Raw genomic sequence first — 24979 nt, 5'->3', positions numbered from 1 at the left:
ACCTTACCCTTGAAGGGAAAGGAACCTAAGCGGGACTTGGAGGAAGCATCTGCCGACCAGCGACGTAGCCAAAACAGCCGTCTGGCTGAAACTGCCGGACATAGTGCGAGCCGAGGTCCGTAGCAAATCATACAAAGAATCTGCTGTGTAGGCAACCGCCGCCTCCATGCAGTTGGCCTGCTCCGCTTCGTCCGGCGGAAGTTCCTGTGCTGTAAGCAGTTGTTGAATCCAGCGGAGAGTGGCCCTCTGCACAAGACTGCTACAGGCCGCCGCTTGGACCCCTAATGCCGCAACCTCAAAGATGCGCTTTAACAAGATCTCCAACTTTCGGTCCTGGAGATCCTTCAATGCTATCCCCCCCCGTGACGAGAATGGTAGTATGCTTGACCACTGCCGCGACTGCCGAATCCACTGAAGGGACCTTGAGCAGTTCCAAGGACTCCGACAGCAGGGGATACAACTTGTCCATAGCCCTGCTAACTCGCAAGGAAGCTTCCGGAACATCCCATTCCTTAGCGATGATCTGTAACACCTTGGAATGGAAGGGAAAGGTTTGCGGAGGGGCCCGCAGGCCGCCATAGCTACATCCCCCGTTGAAGTGTCCGCTTCCTGCTGCGGCGTAGGGATCTCCAACTCCTTCAAAACATGAAGGATCAAAAAGTTGAGCTCATCCTTACCAAACAAGCGGAGAACCTGGGGGTCATCTCCTTCAACAGACCCCTGACCATCAGCAACATCCGCTCCTAGCGCATCCGGGAGGACTGGGGCGGGATCCGGTGCCTCCGGAACCCCTACAGCTCCCAGTGGCCGAGGACACCTGGTCCCATCTTTCCCCTGATCCGGGAAGGGGGGTTCCATCCGCCTCCCAACCTGCTTCTGCCTCCAAAAAAGCTTTGTGCATCAACAGCACAAACTTGGAGGAGAAAGGTACTGGTCCCTTAAATGTTGCCCCCGCGGGCCGGGGGGGGGGAGGAGGGGGTCAAAGAGCATCTGAATCAGGCGCACTCTGCGGGCTTAAATCAGGTGAAGGAGGGAGAGAATCCTCCTCCTCTGACGCTGAATCGTGAGCCTGCCGTGTGGTCAAAATGGCCGCCGTCTCCCTCTATATGGGAGGCGGGGCTGAAGACCAGGACTCAGCTACCCTTCGCCGCCGCGCCGAAGAAGACAAGGAAGCACTGCTGCGGGCAGCGCTCGGCCCCCGAGAGGGTCCCTCGCCCCCGGGAAGACATCGGGAGCAGAGACCCTCTCGGGAGAGTCGCACCCCCGCAGCCTGTGCAGGCCGAAGATCACGGCATGAAGAGGCCGTCGGCAGGAAAAGCGTGCCAAAAGTAAGTAATGCCCCCAATTTGTAAATGTGCCGGGTGAAACAAGCCACCCCCTCCGGAATCCCTGGTCCAACGCACGGCAGGCCGGGGCTGCAAGCACCAAGCTCACTGCCTGTCCCCAACAGGTCTTACTTGGCTTTCTAATGCAAATAAACTGTCTCTTCCTTTTTTTTTTTTTTTGAAGCAGACACAAAAATTTTCTAAGTGCAAGCCTCCTTCAGAGGAACCTCTGGAAAACAATCACTGGGGGGGGGGGGGGGGGGGGGGAGGGAGGGTGATCGGCCCACCGGTAAGCTCTCCCCTGGGACATACAGGGACACACTATCACTGGGAAAACACCTGAGGGCAGTGCCCTCTATGCCTGCCTGATAATCTGCCTAGCCGCTGTGCGGGGAACAGAACAGGAGAAACAGGATAATCTATTCAGACACCTTATTATTATATATATATATATATATTTTTTTTTTTTTTTTTAAGAAAACCAGCAACAACCAGTTGATCTAGCCAGCGTAATCTCAACTACCAGAAAAAAAACCTGGAAATTCCAGAAGAAATGTTAGACAGACCAGGACCGCAGGTTATGCCTCTCAATCTGCTGGAGTCAGAGAAAATACTGAGGGATCGCAGGTGGCACACCAGTATATCTAGGGGGTGCTGTTCAGTTTTTCTCTCTGACTCCATCTGCTGGAGGGGAGGCATAACCCAGCAGTCTGGACTGATCCTGGTACATACAGGGAAACCTATTTTGTTTTTGTAAGTGTGCTAAACCTTGCCATGCACCATCACCACATGGCTGGGGCTGCGTGCCACTGCCCCTCTTCACTCTCCAGAAGAATCTGGAGAGCAGTCCTGCTCTGATTGGCAAGAGCACCAGCACTGGCAAAAATAGCTGCAAGCACAGCCGCTGCTAACAGAGCCCCAAAGAACTCAAACTTTTTTTTTTTTTTTTTTAAACAAGCTTATCACCAAACTACAGCAATCTAGCCCCATAGCAAGAAACAGGAATATTTCCCTGCTCGTCCAGGCTGAAAGTGCTGAGCTGCCAGCAGGTTCTAAGGCTGCCTCCTGAGGACTGAGGGATCTGGACCACTAGATGTATACCCCACACAGGCTTTAAGAGCAAGCTACTAAAAAGGTCATCAACCCCATACTCATCCATCTCAGACCAGGGGGATGGCCCCACCAGGACCTCATAAACCAACCCCCCCCCCCCCCCCCCACCGGGAGGATCCAGAAATCTTCTAGATTGTTTTTTTTTTTGTTTTTTTTCTTTTTTGGGGGGGGGGGGGGGGGGGGGGTTGGTTTATGAGGTCCTGGTGGGGCCATCCCCCTGGTCTGAGATGGATGAGTATGGGGTTGATGACCTTTTTAGTAGCTTGCTCTTAAAGCCTGTGGGGGGTACACATCTACTCCAGATTACAGTTTTCACACCATCTACCATCTGCTGGAGACAGAGAAATACTGAGGGACTGCAGGTGGCACACTAGGTTATATAGCAGTGTCAGTAAAACTTTCTCTGTCTCCATCTGCTGGCAGGAATACAAAACCCAGGAGTCTGGACTGATCTGGGTATGAATAGGGAAGAAAAACTGGTTCTTACCTGCTAATTTTCGTTCCTGTATTACCACAGACCAATCCAGACAAGCGGGTTATATTCATCCCTCCCAGCAGATGGAGGTAGGGAACAAAACTTTGGGCACTGCCACAAATACGAGAGTGCCACCTGCAGTCCCTCAATATTATTCGATACCCAAGCCAAAATAAGAAAAATAAAGAGCAAACGAGGCTCCCAACATGGATACCCCTGACCAACTAGATAACCATGCAGAAAACGCTAAACCTAGAAATTGAAGCCAAAAAATGGCAAAACTGCTTTGCACATAAATACAGCAGTAGATCAAGCAGTCTTTCGGCAGAGATCCTCAGGGCGGGCCTCTGGACTGATCTGTGTTATTACAGGAACGAAAATTAGCAGGTAAGAACCAATTTTTCTTTCCTGAACATACCCAGATCAGTCCAGACAAGCAGGATGTACCAAAGCCCTTACACTAGGTGGGAACCCGAAAAATCCGCTCGAAGAACATTCTCTCCAAAAGGGGGCAAGTCTCCAGGGCCCGCACATCCAAACGGTAATGCTTGGTAAAAGTGTGGAATGAAGACCTCACCGCAACTCTACAGATCTTTTGGGGAGACACCAGCTGACATTCAGCCCAGGACGGCGCCTGAGCTCAAATCAAATGTGCTCTAAGACCAACTGGAACCACTCTTCCTTTTGATACATAAGCTGCAGAGATAAGTCTCTTTTAACCAATGAGACAAAGAAGCCTGAGACACCTTTTTGCCCTTTTTTTGCTCCCCCGAACAGGACGAACAAATGATCAGAACGACGAAAAGCATTAGTGACTTTCAAGTAACAATACCACCTGTCTCACATCCAAAAGGTGACGTTCTCGTTCCATCGAGGGATCCCGAGCCCAAACCGGAAACCCGGGCAACTCCACTGATAGGTTTACATGAAAAACCGACACCACCTTAGGAAGAAACAAAGGTACCGTTTTGCAAGGACACCGTATCGGACGATATCCGGAGAAACGGATCACGGCACGAAAGCGCCTGCAATTCCGAAATCCTTCTAGCCGAACAGATCGCTACCAAAAAGACTGTCTTCAGAGTCAGGATCTTCAAAGAGGATCGAACGGCTCCTCGCAAAGGACCCGTAGCACGAGATTAAGATTCCATTCCGGACAAATGCGACGCAGAGGTGGATGGAGATGTTTGACTCCTCGTAGAAAACACACCACATCCGGATGGGACGCCAAGGCCTCCCCCTGGATTCTCTCTCTCTCTGAGGCAATCCAAAGCGGAAACTTGGAACCAAAGGGAACTATGGGCTAATCCTTTGGATAAATCTACCTGCAAAAGAGACAAAATATGGGACACAGACACCTGAAGAGGGTCCAATCCCTGTTGTCCACACCAGGCCTCAAACACCTTCCATACCCGGTATAGGCTAAAGAGGTAGCAGGGCGTCTCTCTTGGAGCAGCGTGGTAATTACTGGTTCCGAATACCCCCTCACGCGCAATCGCCTCCTTTCAAAAGCGAAGACAAAAGCGATCCTCCTGATCGGAAAACATAGGATCCTGACACAGGAGATCCGGTAAATGGGTCAGGTATAGCAGTCCGTCCACTGCCAGCCACACCAGAACTGCGAACCACGGACGGCGAGGCCATTCCAGAGCCACCAGAATCACTGACCCCGTGTGGCCCTCTACATGCCTGAGTACCTTTGCTATCAGCGGCCATGGAGGAAAGACATACAGGATGACTCCGGTCGGCCACGGACATACGAGGGCATCCAGCCACACCGCCCCGGACTCCTTCCGGTGGCTGAAGAACTTTTGCGTCTTATTATTGAGACTCGTTGTCATGACATCGAACTGCGGGGTTCCCCACCATTCGCAGAGAAGCTCCCAGGCCCTCTGAGAGAATTCCCACTCCCCCTGATCCAACTGCTGCCGGCTGAGGTAATCCGCCTGGATGTTGTCGACTCCTGCAACATGGGAGGCGGCGATTCCTTTGAGATGAAGCTCTGCCCACTCAAACAGCAGCTGAACCTCCTGTGCTACCGTGGGACTCTTGGTTCCCCCCTGGCAGTTGATGTAAGCCACCATGGTCGAATTGTCTGAGAAAACTCGCACCATCCGATCGCGGACCAAGGGTAGAAACTGCTCCAGAGCTCGGCGCACCACTCTCGTCTCCAGGCAATTGATGGACCATGACTGTTCAGACGTCGACCAAAGGCCCTGGGCAGACCTGCCCAGACAAACTGTCCCCCCAGCCCCGAAGACTTACATCCATGGTGACCACCACCCACGAAGGGGACCTCAAGAGGAATCCCCTTCTCCAGATTGTTCCGCGTCATCCACCAGGCCAGACTGGCCCTGTCCGACTCAGAGCCAGGGGCAGGAAATATTGTTGTGACAGAGGATTCCAACGGGACAACAAAGCTCTCTGCAGAAGCCTCAAATGGGCAAACGCCCAGGGCACCAGTTCCAATGTTGACGCCATCGAGCCTTGGACCTGTGAGTAATCCCAGACTTTCGGCACCTGTAGACGAAGCAGACGTGCTATCTGCCCCTGAATTTTGATCACTGTATGAAACACTCTGCTCCGCTGGGTGTCGAAACAGGCTCCCAAGTATTGAAGGGAATGGGAGGGAACCAGATGGCTCTTCTGCACATTGATAACCCAACCTAGAAATTCCAGGAGTGACCGAACTCGGTCCACAAAACGCACACATTCCCTCTAGTGACTTCGCCTGTATCAGCCAATCATCCAAGTAAGGGTGCACCAGCAATCCCTCCTGTCGCAGCACCGCCACCACTACTACTACCATCACCTTTGTAAAGGTCCGTGGGGCGGAGGCCAACCCGAAAGGCAGCGCTTGAAACTGAATAGTGCTGTCCCAGAACCATGAATCTGAGAAACTTCTAGTGCTCTTGACAGATGGTGATATGCAGATAAGCCTCAGTGAGATCCAGAGACGCCAAAAACTCTCCTCCCCTTCCACCACAATTACGGTGCTCAACGTCTCCATCCGAAAACGTGGTACCTTCAAACTCTGGTTGACTTTCTTCAGGTCTAGGATAGGTCGGAATGTGCCTTCCTTCTTGGGCACCACAAAATAGATGTACTATCTGCCTTGTCCCTGTTCAGACATTGGCACCGGTATAACCACCTACAGACTTAACAACTGCTGAAGCATTTCCTGGACCGCTGCCCGCTTGCTTTGGGAAAGACAATGCGACTCCAGAAAGACCGGCCGCAGTGGGCAGAAAATTCTAAGGCGTAAGCGTTTCTCACCAAGCTCAACACCCACCGGTTGGAAGTGATCTTGGCCCACTCCTCTTAGAACTGGGCCAGCCTGCCCCCGATTACCTGAGACGAGGAGTGGACCTGCCGGATCTCATTGTGAGGACTTATTGCCACCCACACCCTGGGTGGATCTACCTCTAGATGACCTTCCAACCCCTCGAAAGGACTGTTGCCTATGCGAAGACTGTCTTGGGGCAGAGGCCCCCAAGGGCCTCGTCTGACGAAAACATCTGGACTCCCGAAAGCGAGGCCGAGAAGAGAAAGGTTTCCGGTCAGACTTTCGATCCTCTGGCAGCCTATTGCCCTTTGTCTCTCTCAACGACTTCATCAGACGATAGAGGTCCTCACCAAACAGCAGTTTCCCCTGAAAGGGCAGATAAAGAGTTGCAATTTTGTTGACAGATCCGCTGATCAGTTGCGTAGCCACAAGTGTCATCTGGACACCACCACCAATACCATAGCATGGGCCGTGGTGCTCACCAGATCAAGGCATCTATGCCATAGGCAACTCCTGCCTCCTGGCAAGTCGCCTGGACTAGGGAAAGAGTCCCAGAGGCCGACTGGTCCTGCGGCTTCTGGATCCAACACAAACAGGTCCGCTGCATCAGACTTGCACATACCGCTGCCCGCAGGCCGAGCCCTAGGACCTCAGAAGCTTGCTTGAGATGCACATCCAACTTCCGATCCTGAACATCCTTCAGAGCGGAAGCTCCAGCCACCGGAATAGTGATCTTCTTAGTGACTGCCGAAACTGCTGCATCCACCTTCGGGACCTTGAGAGGCCTTCAGCCTCCGGACCCGCCAAGGTCCCCTGTTCAGTTTTAGAGTCCCCTGGGTCCACAGGGGGACCCCCAATCGGGTCCCCATCCTGATAGGCCTCCAAGGAGACCTCATCCTGCTGCTTAGACTCGTCCGAACCTTCAGAGTCTGACTCCAATCTCACTAGCCATCCCTTGAGAGGCAGAGTTCGCGGGCCCACAGAACCTTCCCACGCTTTGCCGAACCCGTCGGGCCTTCTGTGACACCGCACTTATCTGCCTGCCTAGCCAGGAAGGCCTCGTGCGTTAAGAGTACGAATTCAGGCGAACACCCCCCCCCCCCCCCCGGGGCCCCCGAAGGGCACTTGGGGCTGCTAGGGCCCGAGACATCGGACCTTTTTCCCCAGGTCGAACCATTGGGAGACAGGAGAGGCAGGGACCCCCCCGGACCCCAAGGGAGAAGCTCCCCTATCCAGCTCTGCTTCTGCGGCCATAGCCACTCCCTCCTGCGATACCACACCACCTCCGCGGTCCGCGAATGCCTCCGCGGCTTTGCTTGCCTTTCAGATCCCCCTCCAGCACACTCCGTGCAGAGGAAGAGGTAATTCAGGCCGACCGACGGGCTACCATAGGCCCTGCAGGTCTCTCTGAGCTGTTTGTCTGTCATAACAAGCACCAAGAAATAAAGAAGGCAAAATAAAAATCCAAACAGGCAATCCTATGCTTGCCGTGCTTCCACGCGGCCCGGATCGCAAGGGGGAGGGGCACACCACGCAGCAGCTATCAAACCCTGAAGAGGGTGCACTGCCCCAAGAAATTCCCGCCAGCACGGTGAACAGGCCGCTGCCACGACTGAAAACCGAGCGGCTCGTTCGGAAGTACAACCAGCCCCCACCGGGACCACCCTCCTCCGAATGATCCCCCCACTTACTGCCCAGCCTGCACCCTATCTCGCCGAGGATTTCAGCCTGCCGCATGCTTCTGCTGTTGTATTCAGTTTGCTAAGCCGCACAGCTTGCTGACATACGACTGCTGTTGCAAAAGCAGACAGCTGCCAGTGACTTTTTTTTTTTTTTTTTTACAACAAAGATTTAAAGGTCCAGACACACAGGAAAGCACAAAAATAAAAGTAAGGATACTTCCCTGTTCTGGGCAGGCAGAGGGGCTTCGGGCCCACCGAGGGAACCAGACCACTGGCTGTCAGTGGTCCTGGGGTCGTGGGCTGAAGCTGGCCAGGGGCATCCAACCCCCTGTTCACCCGGCTCAACCCAAGAGATGACCCTTCTGCAGGAGCCTGTCATCTCGAGGAGCAATTTTCCTTAAAATATCCTGTCAGTCAGTACTGCAGGGTTAGCACCTCTACCATCTGCTGGAGGTAGAGAAATACTGAGGGACTGCAGGTGGCACTCTTGTATATGTGGCAGTGCCCAAAGTTTTGTTCTCTACCTCCATCTGCTGGTAGGGATGAATAAAACCCGCTTGTCTGGACTGATCTGGGTATGTTCAGGAACAACTGTTTATCCAGCTTCTGTTGCTATAACATACATGGTTACAGACATCTCATGCAGTGAAATATCAGAGAACACAATGCCTTTTCTGCGCAGGCAGAACCTCCGTACTGCTCTCTGCTGCAAGACCATGACGCAGCCTCCCCTCACATCCCTTGGCTGCCACCCAGTGTTCCGGAACAACTAGTACCACAAGATTCATCCTCAGGTGCTTCAAAGCTTATTTCCCAACCAGGCCCTTCTGGGCACTCCACCCTTTCTTGTTGCTAAACAAATAAACATTCAGGAATTCAGAGACAAGTCCTCCACACCCCTTGCAAGACAGGATTACCTCGGTGTTTAAGGCTCTTTTTCCTTGCATCACATTTCTGAAAGAATCACCTTCCTATTATACAAGAAGCTCCTACCCTGGTCCCATCTTAAAAATGGACTAAAAGGTGCACTCACACCCATGATATTATCAAGCACCTTTTCATGGTCATGTCACTTTGTCTTTTCATCTATTTTTGGAATGTGTATAACTTTAATTCCCTATTGAGTGGATTCATAGGGTTGATTCTGGTTAAAATATTCCAGTCTTAAAAACATACAGTATGTCTTCAAACATCTTTTCCCAGATGCTTAAAAAAGGATGTTTGATTATCTCTGCTTGATTCTGTACTACTCTCTAAGACTTCTCAATTGACTCTATACCACAGTTCTTTACATTCATCATCTGTATAGGGCACCATAGAAAAATCAATAAAAGTCTCGACCAGCCCACTATCAATCAGAATCCAGAACATGCAATCCACCACTCCTCCACCAAGAGTTGGCACTGGTGGGTTTTGATCTGATCCAGTATTGTGTGAGCCCAGCAGTGTTTCATACTCACATATTCCCGCACATTCTTTGTTTTCATGGCCTTGTATGATGCATAGGCAGGATACAGCAAACCAAAAACCATCCTGAAAGGAAAGCAAATGCAAGAGATTAGTTAGAAGAGAGGGAATGTGTCCCCCTCCTCCCCCAATAGGGAATGGATATTTAATTTTTATTTTTTTTTATCAATGATCTGGAGGAAGCAATAAGCAGCAGCAGTGCCATTTCTGGTTACAAAGGACATCTCCCCATCACATTTGTTCATGGTATACTGAAGGCTGACATAACTTTTATGGGACCACTGTAAGAATTAGCCAAAGATAAGGTACATAAGCCTAAAACAGATATTTTTCTCAAGTTGTTTATAGCAAGGGTTAAGATGGTCACATTGTCAGGTGAAATTCACTGAATTTTCAATGTGCGTTACCATGTTATTACTACCCCTTTTATCTGTATTGAGGTCCATTTTTAAACGTCTTTTAGGTGGATAATATAATCATTATCTGTCTAAATAGCTTACCCGGTTATTTTCATCCTATATCTAGCTAAATTCTACCCAGGTAACTATTTGCTCAGTTAAAATTTAGCCAGATAAGTCAGGGGCATTTTAGCCAGATAAGTTATCTGGCTAACTTTGATATTTGGAGCTAGCTAGTTAACTTACCCGGCTAACTCTGGTCGTACCATAGGGCTGTCCTAAAGTTAATACAATGTCCAAAGCAATTTAATAACAATAAAAACAACGAGTCAGATAGACTAACTTTAAGATAATGCTGTATATTCAGCAGCACACTAATTAGTTGGTTACATATACCCAGCTAACTAGCACAGCCACATAGCGGCTGAATATGGAACTCATTGTTTTTATTGTTATTAAATTGCTTTGGACATTGTGGAAGTGAAGGCAGATCAGAAATTAAGTTGATAATGATGCCTTCTGGGAGAAGTTGATAATATGAGCAGCCCATTTGTAATCTTCTCTTTTATTTCTTAAAGATAAAGTTTTAGAGACCTAGATTTCTTCCAGAGTTATCTGCCAGTGGGATTACGAATGGCAGGATCACTGGCCTCAAAACTAGTTAGTTTAATTTATTAAGTCTTGATATACCACTTTTCAAAAAAGAAATCAAAAGTATTACCTCAAGGTAAGTTACATAAGGTATTTACAATTGTATAGAACAGGGGTTGGGAACCTTTTTGGCTGAGAGAGCCATGAACGCCACATATTTTAAAATGTAATTCCGAGAGAGCCATACTAACTACAACCCCCCACCCTCCTGACCCCCCCCCCCCCCCAAGACCTACCAAATTAATTTACAACCCCCCACCCTCCTGACCCCCCCCCCCCCCAAGACCTGCCAAAAGTCCCTGGTGGTCCAGCGGGGGTCCAGGAGCGGTCTGAGAGCGATCTCCTGGACTTGGGCTGCCAGTAGTCAAAATGGCGCCGACAGCCCTTTGCCCTTACTATGTCACTGGGGTCGACCAATGGCGGCGGTAGCCCCTGTGACATAGTAAGGGCAAAGGGCCGACGGCACCATTTTGATTACTGGCAGCCGTCGGCCCTTTGCCCTTACTATGTCACAGGGGCTACCGCCGCCATTTGTCGACCCCAGTGACAGTCAGCTCGATACAGTAACATTCAGTTGAAGATTTCTCGTCTGTAACGAGCTCGCTGCGCACAATTCCGACTCGTAAGGCAAACCAGCGATACAGTCTCCAGTTTCGCGCGTCCGTAGCGCTTCTTAAAACAGACGCGTAACCCTTCCCCCACCCGGCATGTAAATGAACGAATTAGCTGTATAATGAAGGAATTAGCTATTCCCCTCCGATACCGTAACGCGCGCTCAGGTTATCTCATTAGTAACGCACTGTTTTGCCGCGGCTGTAACGTGTTAGTTTACCGCCTCCCCCTAGTAGGAGTTAGGACTGTGAGTCTAGTAACAAATCCATCGACACCGCTTAAGACACTCAAAACCAATAAAACACAATTAAAAAAAAAAGCGATACAGAGATGATCGAGAAAATGTAATGATGTGGGACACATAAAACCTGTCAGAAAAAAAAATAAAAATTTTTAAATACCTGTCGGAGGGCCGCGTGGGTCCAGGCGGGCGGCGGGAGCCGGGTGGTCGCGTGTTAAATCTAGGCCGCGGGCGGGTGGGCGCCTGTTCCAGGCAGCGGCGGCGGGGGGACACGCGTTAGTTCGAGACGGCCGGTGGGCGGCGGGTGGTCGCGTGTTAAATCTAGGCCGGGTCCGCACAGGCGCGCATTCATTCACTGCCGGTGGGGGCTGCCCCGGCAGTGAATGAATGCACGCCTGTGCGACCCCTGCGATTCGGCGCTCAAGGCAGTCACATGCGCTGGTACCTGTCATTTCAAATGTCATTTGAAATGACAGGTACCAGCGCACCCTGGTTACTGTATAGGCGCTGTATTAAGCGCCTATACAGTAAAATGGGTTACGCGGGCATAACCCTTCCCTACTGCTTTAAAGCCGCGGCATGCATTTGCATGCGATTAGAGGAGAGTATCGGGGAGTTAGTGAAGAGAACTGTGCGTGCGGGGAGGAAGGGTGCGCCTGACACTGCCGCACTGTTATTACCGCGGCCTTACAGGATCGACCTGATAGTGAGGGCAAAGGGCCATCGGCGCCATTTTGACTACTGGCAGCCGACAGCCCAAGTCCAGAAGATTGCTCCCGGACCGCTCCTGGACCCCCGCTGGACCACCAGGGACTTTTGGCAGGTCTTGGGGGGAGGGGGGGGGGTTTGTATTAAATTAATTTTGGAGGTCTTGGGGGGGCGTCAGGAGGGTGGGGGTTTTTGTTAGATTTTTACTTTTTTTTTTATTAAAGATTTGTCTGCGAGCCAGATGCAGCCATCAAAAAAGAGCCACATCTGGCTCGCGAGCCATAGGTTCCTGACCCCTGGTATAGAACTAAGAACAAAAATACTCCATGTAGTATTAAAGCATAACAGTTTCACAGTCTACTCCAACCTAATACAGAGCAGCTACTGATATTCATGTATTTAAAAAAATGACTCTTAAATAGCTATTGACTGAAACAGCATTAGGCAGATACACAATGCATAACGTGTTCTTCCCCACCCAGCAGAACAGGATTTTTGGTTACCTGTGTCAACTGCATTTGCATTAGCTCGCCACACCAGACTGAAGGAACTCATTCAACACTGTCCTTTTAATCCACTCTTATTTTGCATTACAACTTTTGAAGGAGTGTTGCTAAAAAATCCTTTTTCTGTATTTATATTGCAGTAAATTGGAGGTTTGAAGTAACTGGTCTGGAAAGTGATCCAAAGGAGGTCCTTTAGAAAAGTCCACCTTCCAAACAGAAGAATCGTGGTGTCTACAAATGGAGAAGCAAACCCCAGATGTCTACATCTCCACACATCAATATCTTTGTATTAATTCTTATGTTGATCAATATAAAGATATCAGAACCTGTAAAGGTTCCAAACCTTTCCAATGCAAGGCAGCTCCTAGAGCTCTGGCCTACAAAAGGTAAAACAATATCCCCAAAACAGAATACAGAACTTCCCAGGTTTGTACAAGGGATGCCAGCCCTCCTCTGTCTCACTAAATCAGGATGAGCATAGGACAAGTTTACCATGCACCCACACTGAAAGCTGGAAATTGCTGCATATGCTTCCTCCTCAGAAAAACCACAGTGCAGTTGAGGGCTCAAGTATGTTTGGCAATACTTTAAATCTCATCAATAAATAAAACTGCTGAATAGTATGGTTCATTGTAATGAGTCCAAGAGCTTAGCGACTGGAGGGAAAACAAACCACAAAGCTTAAGAGTGAAATTACTTACCACCTGATAAATTTCCTTTCCTCAAGTCCAGTCAGATTCAATCTAGACAAATGAATTATGCACACTGACCAGCAGATGGAGATTGAGAGGTTACTCCTTATATGCATCTGTGCTGACACCAGCGTGTCAATATTTCTGTAATAAGCTAACTGTAGACAACTTTAAACATCTCAGTCAATTAACAACGAAATGCCCAAAAAATATATACCAGTAGACTTCCAGAAGAACCAGGCCATGGAAGCAAGCAGCAAGAACAACAGTAATAGATATATGATCTGAGGAGCAGCCAAGAAAATCATCATGCCCATAGGCAAACATTTTCTTTAGCAGTTTAGTTAGGAATCCTGTTTCCTTCCCTGCTCCCCTCCCCCCCCCCCCCCCAAAAAAAGAGAAGGATTCTGATATCAGGCAGCATAGGAAGGGTCCTGGACTGGTCTGACTGGACTCATGGAAATAAAATCATCATGGAAAAAGTAATTTCACCTTTCTATTCATCCAGGACTAGTGGGATGTACCCAAACTACTCCTAAACCGGGCAAGATGCTGCCCAATCCTCCCGCAATATGGGCAAGGCAAAAGAAGTCTCTTCCCTAACCTTAACATCCAAGTGATAATGCTTAAAGAAGGTATGCAAAGAAGGACAAGTTGCTATCTTACAGATCTCCAAAGGAGATACCAATCTTTCTGCCCAAGAAGTAGCCTGAGCTCTTGTGGAATAAGCTTGTATATACTAAGGCAAGAGAGTACCGGAATACACATAGGCTACCATAAACACCTCTTTAATCCATCGCACCACCGTAGCTCTAGTGGCTACCTCACCTTTCCGTACTCTACTAAACAAGATACAAAGATGATCATAATTCTTGAAGGAGTGAGTGAGGACCTTCAGGTACCTCAAGAAAGCTATTCCGACATCCAGGGTCTGAAGAAACTTGTACCCTTCACCAATCATTTGCCTGTCAGAGATTGACTGATTTAAATAGAGGTCAGACACCACCTATGGCAAAAAAGAATGGCACTTATAATCTAAATAAAGAGGGTAGAAGACCAAATCACCAAGTCGTGGATTAACAAAGATGTGGTAAAAATTACATTGTCCAAACAATTACAGGCTGTTCAAATGGTAAGCTTTTAATAAGCATTTAAGAGCTGGGTATTCATGCTTTTATAAACCAAGTCATGGTCCCTCAACAAGGACTGTGTTTCATTGACTACATCGGGAGGGACCAATCGCACAAGTCACAGGTTTACAGAAACAGCATTAATAATGCATTAACAATCTCTTTGTTAATCCACTGTATGAATCTGTACCATATCCCCAAGAAATTGCTTGCACTTCCAAAATCCTCCTGGCAGAACAAACAGCAACCAGAAATACCGCTTTCAGAGTAAGGAGCTTTAAGGAGACCTTAAGAGGTAGAAACTGCTCCCGCTAAAAAAAAAAAAAAAAAAAAAAAAAGACAGAACCAAATTTAGGTCCCAGGAAGAAATTGGAATCCATAGAGGCGGCCTAATATGCTTAACTCTCTTCAAGAAACGAGACATGTCAGCATGTGACAACAGTCTACCCCCTATTTGACCCCTATAACACAAGAGATATGTCACCGGTTCTTTTAAGATGATTAGGACCAGACCTTTAAGTGAGCCTTTTTTGCAAAATTTCCAAGATCTATGGAACCAATGCTCTCAGGTATATAGGGATGACAAGAATACATAACATCAAAAACCCTACAGATACAGATATTTAACAGATTTTTTTATACCGACATTAAAATGCACATCATATCGGTTTACATTATAACAAAGAAAGAGATGGAAATGGAAGTTACAATGAACAGGGGAAAAGGGTAACAGGACAAAACAAGTAGAAACCTTCCTGGCCTTAGGGAGAGTAGTTACCACATTCTAGGAATATAGGAAAATTGATTCTTACCTGCTAATTTTCATTCCTGTAATACCACAGATCAGTCCAGACAAGTGGTTTTATTCATCCCTACCAGCAGATGGAGGTAGAGAACAAAATTTTGGGCACTGCCACATATACGAGAGTGCCACCTGCAGTCCCTCAGTATTAAGCGATACCCAAGCCAACATTAAAATTAGCGAGTGAACGAGGCTCTTAACATGATAACATGGAGGACTCCTTAACATGGAGGACTCCTCTCCAACCTAAATCTAATACTAAACTCTTCAAAAAGCGAACTCCTCCTAATTTCCACCGAAAACAGTAATACAGACACAAATCCACCACCGAATTTACAAACCCCACAAGTAAGAAACCTAGGAGCTATCTTTGATAATAAGCTAAACCTTAAATCATTCATAAATCAAACTACTAAGGACTGTTTCTATAAACTCCAAGTCTTAAAAAGAATAAGACCACTGTTTCACTTTCAAGACTACAGATCAATTCTTCAATCAATAATATTCGCTAAACTAGATTACTGCAACTCTCTACTATTAGGTCTTCCCTCTTCTCACACTAAACCCCTTCAGATGGCTCAAAATACGGCTGCAAGAATATTAACAAACACCCGGAGAAGAGATCACATATCACCAATTCTCAAAGACTTACATTGGCTGCCAATTCACTACAGAATTATTTATAAGTCCATAACCATTATTTACAAAACCATACATCAACACTCTCAGCTCAACCTTCAAATTCCTCTCAAAAAATTAACTTCCAATAGACCAATCAGAGAGTCCTACAAAGAATCCTTACAAATTCCACATTCCAAAAGCATGCGACACATAACAGCCAGAGACAGGGCTTTCTCCAACGCAGGACCATCACTGTGGAACTCCATCCCACCAGATTTGCGACAGGAACCCTGCCTCCCCACTTTCAGGAAAAGACTCAAAACATGGCTTTTTATGAAAGCATTTCCTGACGTAAACTGAACCTTAATCAGTCTTTGACTAATCACTAACTCCACAGCATTAGGGCAATTCGTTATTACCTCAAATGCATTGATAGGCATATATGTATCATATGTATCTAGTTAAATACCCCTGCTTCTTTTCTCTGCTCCAAGTTATATTACTACCTTGTTTTATTGTAACTGCAACCCTTAACTTTCACTTGTATATTGTTACTATTACTACTACCTTTTTAATTTATGTTATTTATTGTTATTTATGACCTCTTGTTACCTTTTCACTTGTTAATTGTAAACCGACATGATGCGATACCCATCGCGAATGCCGGTATAGAAAAACTTAAAATAAATAAATAAATAAATAAATAAATGATACCCCCTGACCAACTGGATAACCAATTTAAAACAGTAAACAAATAATCTTAACCAATTATGGCAAACTCTGTTTTGCAAGCAAATACAGCAGTAGAACAAGCAGTTTTTTGGCATAGATCCCCAGGGCGGGCCTCTGGACTGATCTGTGGTATTACAGGAACGAAAATGAGCAGGTAAGAACCAATTTTCCTTTCCTGAACATACCCAGATCAGTCCAGACAAGTGGGATATACCAAAGCCCTCCTACACCGGCCGGGAACCCAAAAGACCAGCTCGAAGAACACTCTACCAAAAGGGACCCGTCTCCGGGGCCCGCATATCTAAATGGTAATGTTTGGTGAAAGTGTGTAATGAGGACCATACCGCGGCCCTACATGTCTCTTGGGGAGACACCAGCTGACACTCAGCCCAAGATGCCGCCTGAGCTCGAGTCGAGTGGGCCCTAAGCCCTACTGGAACTCCTCTTCCCCTGCCTGCTGAGCAGAATGGATGGACCATTTGGTCTTTTTCTGCCATCATTACTATGTTACCAACGGGACAGTGCTATACCAGCATTCAAGTTATATCACAGTGATAAGGTAGATCAATTTGGGTGGAGGTGGGGCACTATATGTTCAGGATAGCAGAGTCCAAAAGGAGACTAAATGAACTATAGAATCTTTATGGGTAGAAATCCCATGTGTGTGGGGGAAGAATACAGCGATGGGGGTATACTGCCATCCATGTGGTCAAAATGATCAGATGGACAATAAAATGCTAAGAGAAATTAGGGAAGCTAATAAATTTGACAGAACAATAATAATGGGAGATTTCAATTACCTCAGTATTGACTGGGTAAATGTAACATCAGGTCATGGTAGAGAGGTAAAATTCCTGGATGGAATAAATAACTACTTCACAGAGCCATTGGTTCAGGAACAGATGATGGGGAGCCATTTTAGATCTAATTCTTAGTGGAATCCAGGATTTGGTGTGAGAGTTAAAGGTGGTGGGGCAACTTGGCAATAATGATCATAGTACATATATATTTAATTCTTTATTTTCAAATTTTGAAAATTAACCAGGAATAAACATTCCTATACAGAAAAATCAATGTCAATAAGTAACAACAGTATACAAATAAGGTAAATATATATTCCATATAATATGACATTAAATTATAAGAAAATTAATAGTAATTAGGGGCAGAATGGAGCATCATTTTCAATATAAATTTTAACTTAAACATATAATTGATAAGCTCGCCAAGTAGTTACCATCTTTTATTCTATTTCACACTGGGACTGTCGGAGTTATTTAACAGGGGACCTTCCAGCTAAGAATGATCTCAATTGCACTGGATCAAGAAAAACAATTTTCATTCAATATCTATATATGTACCCAAGCACCCCTAAAGCGGGTACGCCCTCGAAAGACCCACACACAGGACACTCTCCAAAGGACAGCTCATCCCACGCCCTGACGCCCAGATGATAATGCCTGGTAAACGTATGAACTGAGGACCACACTGCTGTCCTACAAATCTCCTGTGGCAACAGAAGTTGACAGCCCAGGAAGCAGCCTGCACCCTAGTGGAATGCACCCTCAAACTGAAAGGAATTTGTCGTTCCTTACAGATGTAAGCCGAACAAATGGCCTTCCTAAGCCGATGAGATATGGTAGCCTTATAGACTTTGTTCCCTTTCAGTCCACTGAAGGAGGATGACAAACAGATGATCTGAGCGACGAAAAGCATTAGTAACCTACAAATACCGAAGTAGCATCCACCGTACATCCTGAAGACGTAATACTCTATCCTAAGGAGAATCTTTTGACTACTCTAGAAAACCCGGAAGATCTACCATCTGATTAACATGAAAGGCAGACACCACCTTAGGAACAAAGGAAGGCACTGTTCTCAATGAAATTCCATTCCCGGAATCCGCAAAAACTGATCCCTACATGTCAGAGCCTGAAGTTCCGAAATCCTTCAAGTTGAACAAATAGCTACCAAAAAGACCGCTTTCAGAGTCAAATCCTTCCGGGTAGCCCTTCTCAAGAATTCAAAAGGGGAGGTCTGCAAAGGACACGAAGCACTAGGTTGAGACTCCAATCCGGGCAGATCTTTCGGCACTGGAGGACGTAACAGCTTAGCTTCTTTGAGGAACCTTACAACAACCAGATGGACAGACAGATCTCGGCGGTTGACAGCATCTTGGTTTCTGCCCAGGACACTGCCTGGGCTCCAGTGGAATGGGCCTTGACTTGTAAAGGCGGTGGCTTGCCTGCTTCAATGTAGGCTGCCTTGATGACTTCTTTGATCCAGCGGGCTATGGTTGCTCGCGAGGCCACTTACCCTTGCTTCTTCCTGCTGTGAAGAACAAATAGATGGTCCGTCTTTCGTACGGATTCTGGCCTTTCCAGGTATTGGACTAGGAGTCTGCCGATGTTGAGATGGCGTAGACTGCAAGACTCTTCCAAATTCTTATGCTCAACTGGCGAAGGTAGCGAGATGGTTTGGTTGAGATGGAAGTGAGACACCACTTTGGGGAGGAACGCTGGAACTGTGCGTAACTGGATGGTTCCCAGGCTGAGTCTAAGGAATGGCTCCCGGCAGGACAGTGCTTGTAGCTTGGAGATATGGCGGGCCGAACAGACTGCCACCAGGAAGGCTGTCTTCAATGTTAATAGTCGGAGAGACAGGCTGCGAAAAGGTCTGAAAGAGGCTCCTGCTAAGAAATCCAGGACCAGGTTGAGGTTCCAAATAGGCACCGGCCACTTTAGGGGTGATCGGATCTGCTTGACTCCTTTCAGAAAGGGGGAGACATCCGGGTGAGAGGCTCTGCTGCCGCTCTCGCTCTTGGTTCCGTAGCATGACAATGCGGCCACCTGTACCTTGATGGAGTTGAGACAATCCCTTCTGTAGCCCGTTCTGCAGGAATTCCAAAACCGCCAGAATTTTGACTGAGCGTGGAACGATGTTGCGGTCCTCGCACCAGGCTTCGAATACTCTCCAAATCCTTATGTATGTTAGGGATGTGGAGAACTTGCATGCTCAGAGTAGGATATCAATTACTGCCCCCAAGTATCCACTCTTCCTCAGGAGAGTCCTCTCAATAGCCAGACCATAAGAGAATTGAGCTGGATCCTCGTGGAGGATCGGTCCTTGTTGGATCAGGTCTCTGTGTGGAGGTAGAGGGAGCTCCCTGTCAGCAGTCTTCGCATGTCTGCGTACCACAGTCTTTTTGGCCAGTCTGGAGCCACTAGAAGTACTGGTCCCCCGTGGTGTTCTATCTTGTGGATGATTGCACCCAATAGGGGCCACGGCAGGAAGGCGTATAACAGAGTCTCCTGTGGCCAGGTCTGTACCAGGGTATCAATTCCCTGGGACTGGGGTTCCCGCCTGCAGCTGAAGAAGCTGGGCCCTTTGGTGTTGGACCGGCTTGCCAGGAGGTCCATGGTTGGTGTTCCCCAGCGGTTTACTATCAATTGGAATGCTGTGGTCTGCAGTGACGTTGTCTTTTCCGGCGATATGGATGGCAGAGATCTCTTCAAGTTTCGCTTCCGCCCATGACATTAGGGGGTCTATTTCCAGAGACACCTGTTGGCTTCTGGTTCCTCCCTGGCGGTTGATGTAGGCCACTGTTGTGGCGTTGTCTGACATAACTCTGACTGACTTGTCTCTGAGTCTGTGACCGAACCATAAGCAGGCTAGTCTGACTGCCCGGGCCTCTAGGCGATTGATGTTCCACCCTGCCTCTTCTTTGTTCCATTGTCCCTGAGCGGTCAGCTCCTGGCAGTGTGCTCCCCATCCTCATAGGCTAGCGTCCGTGGTGAGCAGGATCCAGGATGGTGAGGATAGTCTCGCTCCCTGGCTCAAATGATCTTCTTGTAGCCACCATCGTAGTTTGTCCGGGACCTGAAGGCGTACAGTGTAGTTCTGGGACAGTGAATTCCATCATGATAGTAGTGAGCACTGTAGGGGTCTCATATGAGCTCTTGCCTAATGGCACTACGTCCAGTGTGGATGCCATGAGGCCGAGGACCTGTAGGTAGTCCCATGCTGTGGGGTGAAGCTCGCTAAACAGGGTTCGCAACTGGGTCATCAATTTTGATCTCCTTGTCGGTGTCAGGGTGACCTTGTCTTGTTTGGTGTCGAACTGGACTCCCAAGAATTCTAAAGTTTGGGAGGGATGCAGACAGCTCTTGCTTGAGTTGACCACCCACCCAAGGTTCTCCAGTAGAGTTTTGACTCTTTTGGTAGCCTGGTGGCTCTCCTCTGGGGTTTTTACCCTGATCAGCCAATCGTCTAGATAAGGGTGTTTGCGGATTCCTTCCTCCTCAGTGTTTCTGCCACCACCAGTATGATCTTGGTGAACATCCGGGGTGCTGTGGCTAACCCGAATGGTAGTGCCCATAACTGGTAGTGACAGTCCAGGATCGTGAAGCGTAGAAAACGCTGATGCTCTTGATGGATCGGAATGTGTAGGTAGGCTTCCGACAGATCCAGGGATGTAAGGAACTCTCCCGGTTGTATCGCCCTTATTACCGAGCATAGGGTTTCCATGCAGAAGCAAGGAATCTTCAGATGACTGTTGACCGACTTGAGGTCCAGGATGGGCCTGAACATTCCTTCTTTCTTGGGAATGATAAAATAGATGGAATAATGTCCAGTATTTACTTGTTGTGGAGGCACCGGTGTTATTTATTTTAGCATTTTTATATACCAATATCCATTTGCACATCGTATCGGTTTACATAAAACAATGTCCTGGGCAGAAACCAAGATGCTGTCAACCACCGAGATCTGTCGGGTGGCGACATGGTCCTCCATCCGCACCTTCTCCAGGTTTTACCGCCTTGATGTTCAGGCTCGAGAGGACACAGCATTTGCAAGGGCAGTACTAAGTGGGTCACTGGCAACCTCCCACCCGGTTCGGGAGTAGCTTTTATACATCCCATTGGTCCTAAGGCTAGTTATCTGGTCAGTCCTCTTGGAAGGGTCATGGCAGGGGGATTCCACAAACCTGTCCGGAGGGAGGTGGTGGAAATCCAGGTAATATCCCTCTCGAATGATGGCTAGGACCCACTTGTCCAAAGTTATCGCGACCCATCTTTAGTAGAATAGGGTAAGCCTGCCCCCTATGGCTTCTTCCTTTGTATGGGTCAGCTGATTTTCATTGTGGGGTGTGGCTGGGGCCTGGGCCCGAGCTGGCTCCCCTTTTGTTTTGCTTGTTCCGAAAGAACATAAGAACATAAGAAATTGCCTGCTGGGTCAGACCAAGGGTCCATCAAGCCCAGCATTCTGTTTCCAGAGGCCAAACCAGGCCACAAGAACCTGGCAATTACCCAAACACTAAGAAGATCCCATTCTACTGATGCAATTAATAGCAGCGGCTATTCCCTAAATCAGGGGTCGGGAACCCATGGCTCGCGAGCCAGATATGGCCCTTTTGAGGGCTGCATCTGGCTCGCAGACAAGTGTCGCCACACTTTCCAGTCCCCCGCTGACCCAGCTGCTCCCCGGTCCTCCTCCGCCCGGGCTTAAAATGCTGTCAGCCCGGGCGGAACGCGGCAGGACAGCTGGAGTCAGCGGCACCGGCATGGTCTCCTCTTCCCGCCCCCCAACCCCCCCGCGGCCCGGAAGAGGAAGTGGAGAGCATCGGGTGCGTGCGCGGCAAGAAGAGGCCACGCTAGTGTCCGACGAAAAGAAGATTGCAGCGCGGCTCAGAGGAAAATGAAGAGCTTCAACCGCGGCCGATGGGACTCCGCCTCCGCGAGGGCTGAAAATGAAGGTGGTTAGCGCTGGCAGGAGGCTGCTGCTGCCGCGAGTTCCCGGGGTGGGGGAGAGAGAGAGTGAATGAGCGAGCAAGCATGTGTGTTTGAGATCCTGTGTGTGTGAGTGAGAGATTGCATGTATGTCTGTGATTGAGAGCCTGTATATGTGAAAGAGAGTATGTCTGTGATTGAGAGCCTGCCTGTGAGAGAGAGAGCATGAATGTAAGTTTACCATTGGGAACCTGTATGTGTAAGTTTGTGATTGAAAACCTGTTTGTGTGAAAGAGTGTGTGTGTATGATTGAGATCCTTTGTGTGAGAGAAATCATGTGTATGTATGATTAAGAGCCTGTGTGTAAATGAGAGAGAGATCATGTGTGTTTGTGTGTGATTGAGAGCTGATTTAGGTGAGGGAGCATGTGAGTATGTGATTGAGAGCCTGTGTGTAAATGAGAGAAAGAGAGGACATGTTTGTAAGCATGTGAATGAGTCTCTGTGTGTGAGAGAAAAAGACAGCATGTATTTATGTGATTGAAAGCCTGTGTGTGTGTAAGCGTGAAAAGATAGACAGCATGTGTGTAAATGTGTAATTAAGAGCCTATATAAGTGAGAGAGAAAAAACATGTGTATATTTGAGTACTGAGAGCATGTGTGTATAGGTGTGTCATTGACAGCCAGTGTGAGAGAGAGCGCTGGTATGTGACAGAGAGGAGTAAGTTCCAAGCAAACCACCCCGCCTCCTGCTAATTCAGAACAATCTCAGGACACCTGGATATCAAACGTTCCCAGGTATGCAGAGCAAAAAAATTTTTGTATCCTTATTATTTTTCATTACTGAGTCTTTGTGTCTGCTATTTTGAAATATTTTGTTGGTATCTGGAAATGTTTTATATGAGTTTTTAATTATTGGATATTCCACTCATCAGCTGTTTCGAAATATGTTCTTTTTGTTAGTATAGTTTTACTGCTGATGATTTTATATTTCTTGATTTGTTTTATAAGGAAGGGTGATGTTTCTTTTTTCCTTTGTTACACTGCATACAGAGACTCTGGCTTGTTGCAGTTTCCAATTCAGTTTTTTCTGCATGCTTCTTGTTATGCGTTTTGGTCTCTTTATTCTATGTTAGGTGAGGGACAGCACGTGATTCAGGTGAGGTTTTCTGCTGGCGTGTAGTTTCTGTGTAGGACTCTATAGCAGCCTGACTTGGTCCGTTTTCCTAATAGGAGATGTATTGGTGTCTTAAGGCCTGGTGTAATATTTTCAGAGTGTGATCTTACATAAAATGCACACATTTACTTGTATTTAGTTTTAAACATATTGTATGGCTCTCATGGAATTACATTTTAAAATATGTGGCGTTTATGGCTCTCTCAGCCAAAAAAGGTTCCTGACCCCTGCCCAAAATCAACTTGATTAATAGCAGTTAATGGACTTCTCCTCCAAGAACTTATCCAAAACTTTTTTGAACCCAGCTACACTAATTGCACTAACCACATCCTCTGGCAACAAATTCCAGAGTTTCGGCCTGCGGGGCGGGCCGCTTGATATGTGCTTCTATATGGGTTGAAGCACTGTGATCCTCTGCCCCTGGAAGGTTGGGGGAAGGGTCGCTGGTTTCTCTTATTCCTGTCCTCCAGTAGCCGTGGCAGTGGGGACTCGCCCCATTTTTTGGCTAGTTTCTCTAGTTTGCTTCCGAACAGGAGGGTTCCCTTGAAGGGCATCCTTGTGAGTCTCGTTTTGGAAGATGCGTCAGCCAACCAGTTTCGGAGCCAGAGTTGTCTTCTGGCTGCCACGGCAGATGACACTCCTCTATCTGCGGTGCGCACCAGATCAGAAGTGGCATCCGCGAGGAATGATACTGCTGGTCCCAGGGCTTCCCCAGGAGTGTTGTTCCTGGTCTGTGATAAGCAGGCACGTGTCACCACGGCACAGCAGGCCGCGATCTGTAGAGACATAGCGTAGACGTCAAAGGACTGTTTGAGGATAGATTCTAGTCGTCTGTCTTGAGAATCCTTGAGTGCTGCTCCTGCCTCCACCGGGATAGTAGTGCGCTTCGAGACCACGCAGAGCATGGCATCCACTTTCGGACATGCCAGGAGATCTTTGGTGGCTAGGTCCAGAGGGTACATGGCTGCCAGAGCATGGCCCCCTTTGAACGTAGTTTCCAGGGCATCCCATTCCAGGTCAATTAGCTGCTGGACAGCTTGTAATAGTGGGAAATGACAGGAGGTCTGACGGAGTCCCTCTAGTAGGGGGTTCATCTTAGGTTCCCCTGAGGCACTTGTGCCCGGGATACAAGCTCTTTTAAGCTGTGTGTGATCAGGTCTGGAAGCTCGTCCTTGGCGAAGAAGCGTCTCATGGTTCGGTGGGGCTCTGTCCCTGGAGGGAGTTCCCCTTCCTCCAGGGGTTCTGAATCCTCATCCGAGTTGTCCAGGTCCCCAAAGGTGGGGCTTCTGGACGGTGGGATCACTTCCCTGATCAGAGAGGGTCCCGGGATGTTGAGGTGCTCTGGTGGAGCTTGTGGCCGTATTATAGGAGGCCCCAGTTGCATGTGGACGAAGGTATGCAGACCTTTGAAGAATTCCACCCAGGAGATAGATGCTGGGTCTAGGCTAAGGGACGCAGTGTCCCTGGGGAGCCCCGTTTGAGGGGGGGGGTCCCGCTGTGCAATGCTAGGTCCAGCGTACTGTTCGAGAGGCTGGAACCCGGTACCGGCTGGGGAGGGCCATGAGTTGGATCCCCTAGGGCCTCTTCACACTGTATACACAGGGCCGTGGCCTCCTCATGCTGTGCAGCTCTA

At 48.1% G+C, this 24979-nt stretch overlaps 1 protein-coding gene across 3 annotated transcripts in view; it reads right to left on the bottom strand.

Annotated features, from left to right (window-relative positions):
* The window catches only part of REEP4 (receptor accessory protein 4), an 83848-nt gene that overhangs the window by 46168 nt on the left and 12701 nt on the right, over nucleotides 1-24979 (bottom strand). For 2 of the 3 annotated variants that reach the window (XM_029603827.1, XM_029603826.1), the window contains exon 2: nucleotides 9342-9414. In XM_029603827.1, the coding sequence (XP_029459687.1) occupies nucleotides 9342-9413 (72 nt within the window). In that variant the 5' untranslated portion in view covers nucleotide 9414. Of the gene's footprint in view, nucleotides 1-7890; nucleotides 9275-9341; nucleotides 9415-24979 lie in introns of those variants that run through there. The other variant, XM_029603828.1, reaches the window with a different exon arrangement.

Source organism: Rhinatrema bivittatum, chromosome 5 (assembly GCF_901001135.1).
Source record: "Rhinatrema bivittatum chromosome 5, aRhiBiv1.1, whole genome shotgun sequence".
Classification (NCBI taxonomy): domain Eukaryota; kingdom Metazoa; phylum Chordata; class Amphibia; order Gymnophiona; family Rhinatrematidae; genus Rhinatrema; species Rhinatrema bivittatum.
The sequence above is the reverse complement of the archived record's forward strand: the minus strand, read 5'-3'. Positions and strand labels throughout refer to the sequence as shown.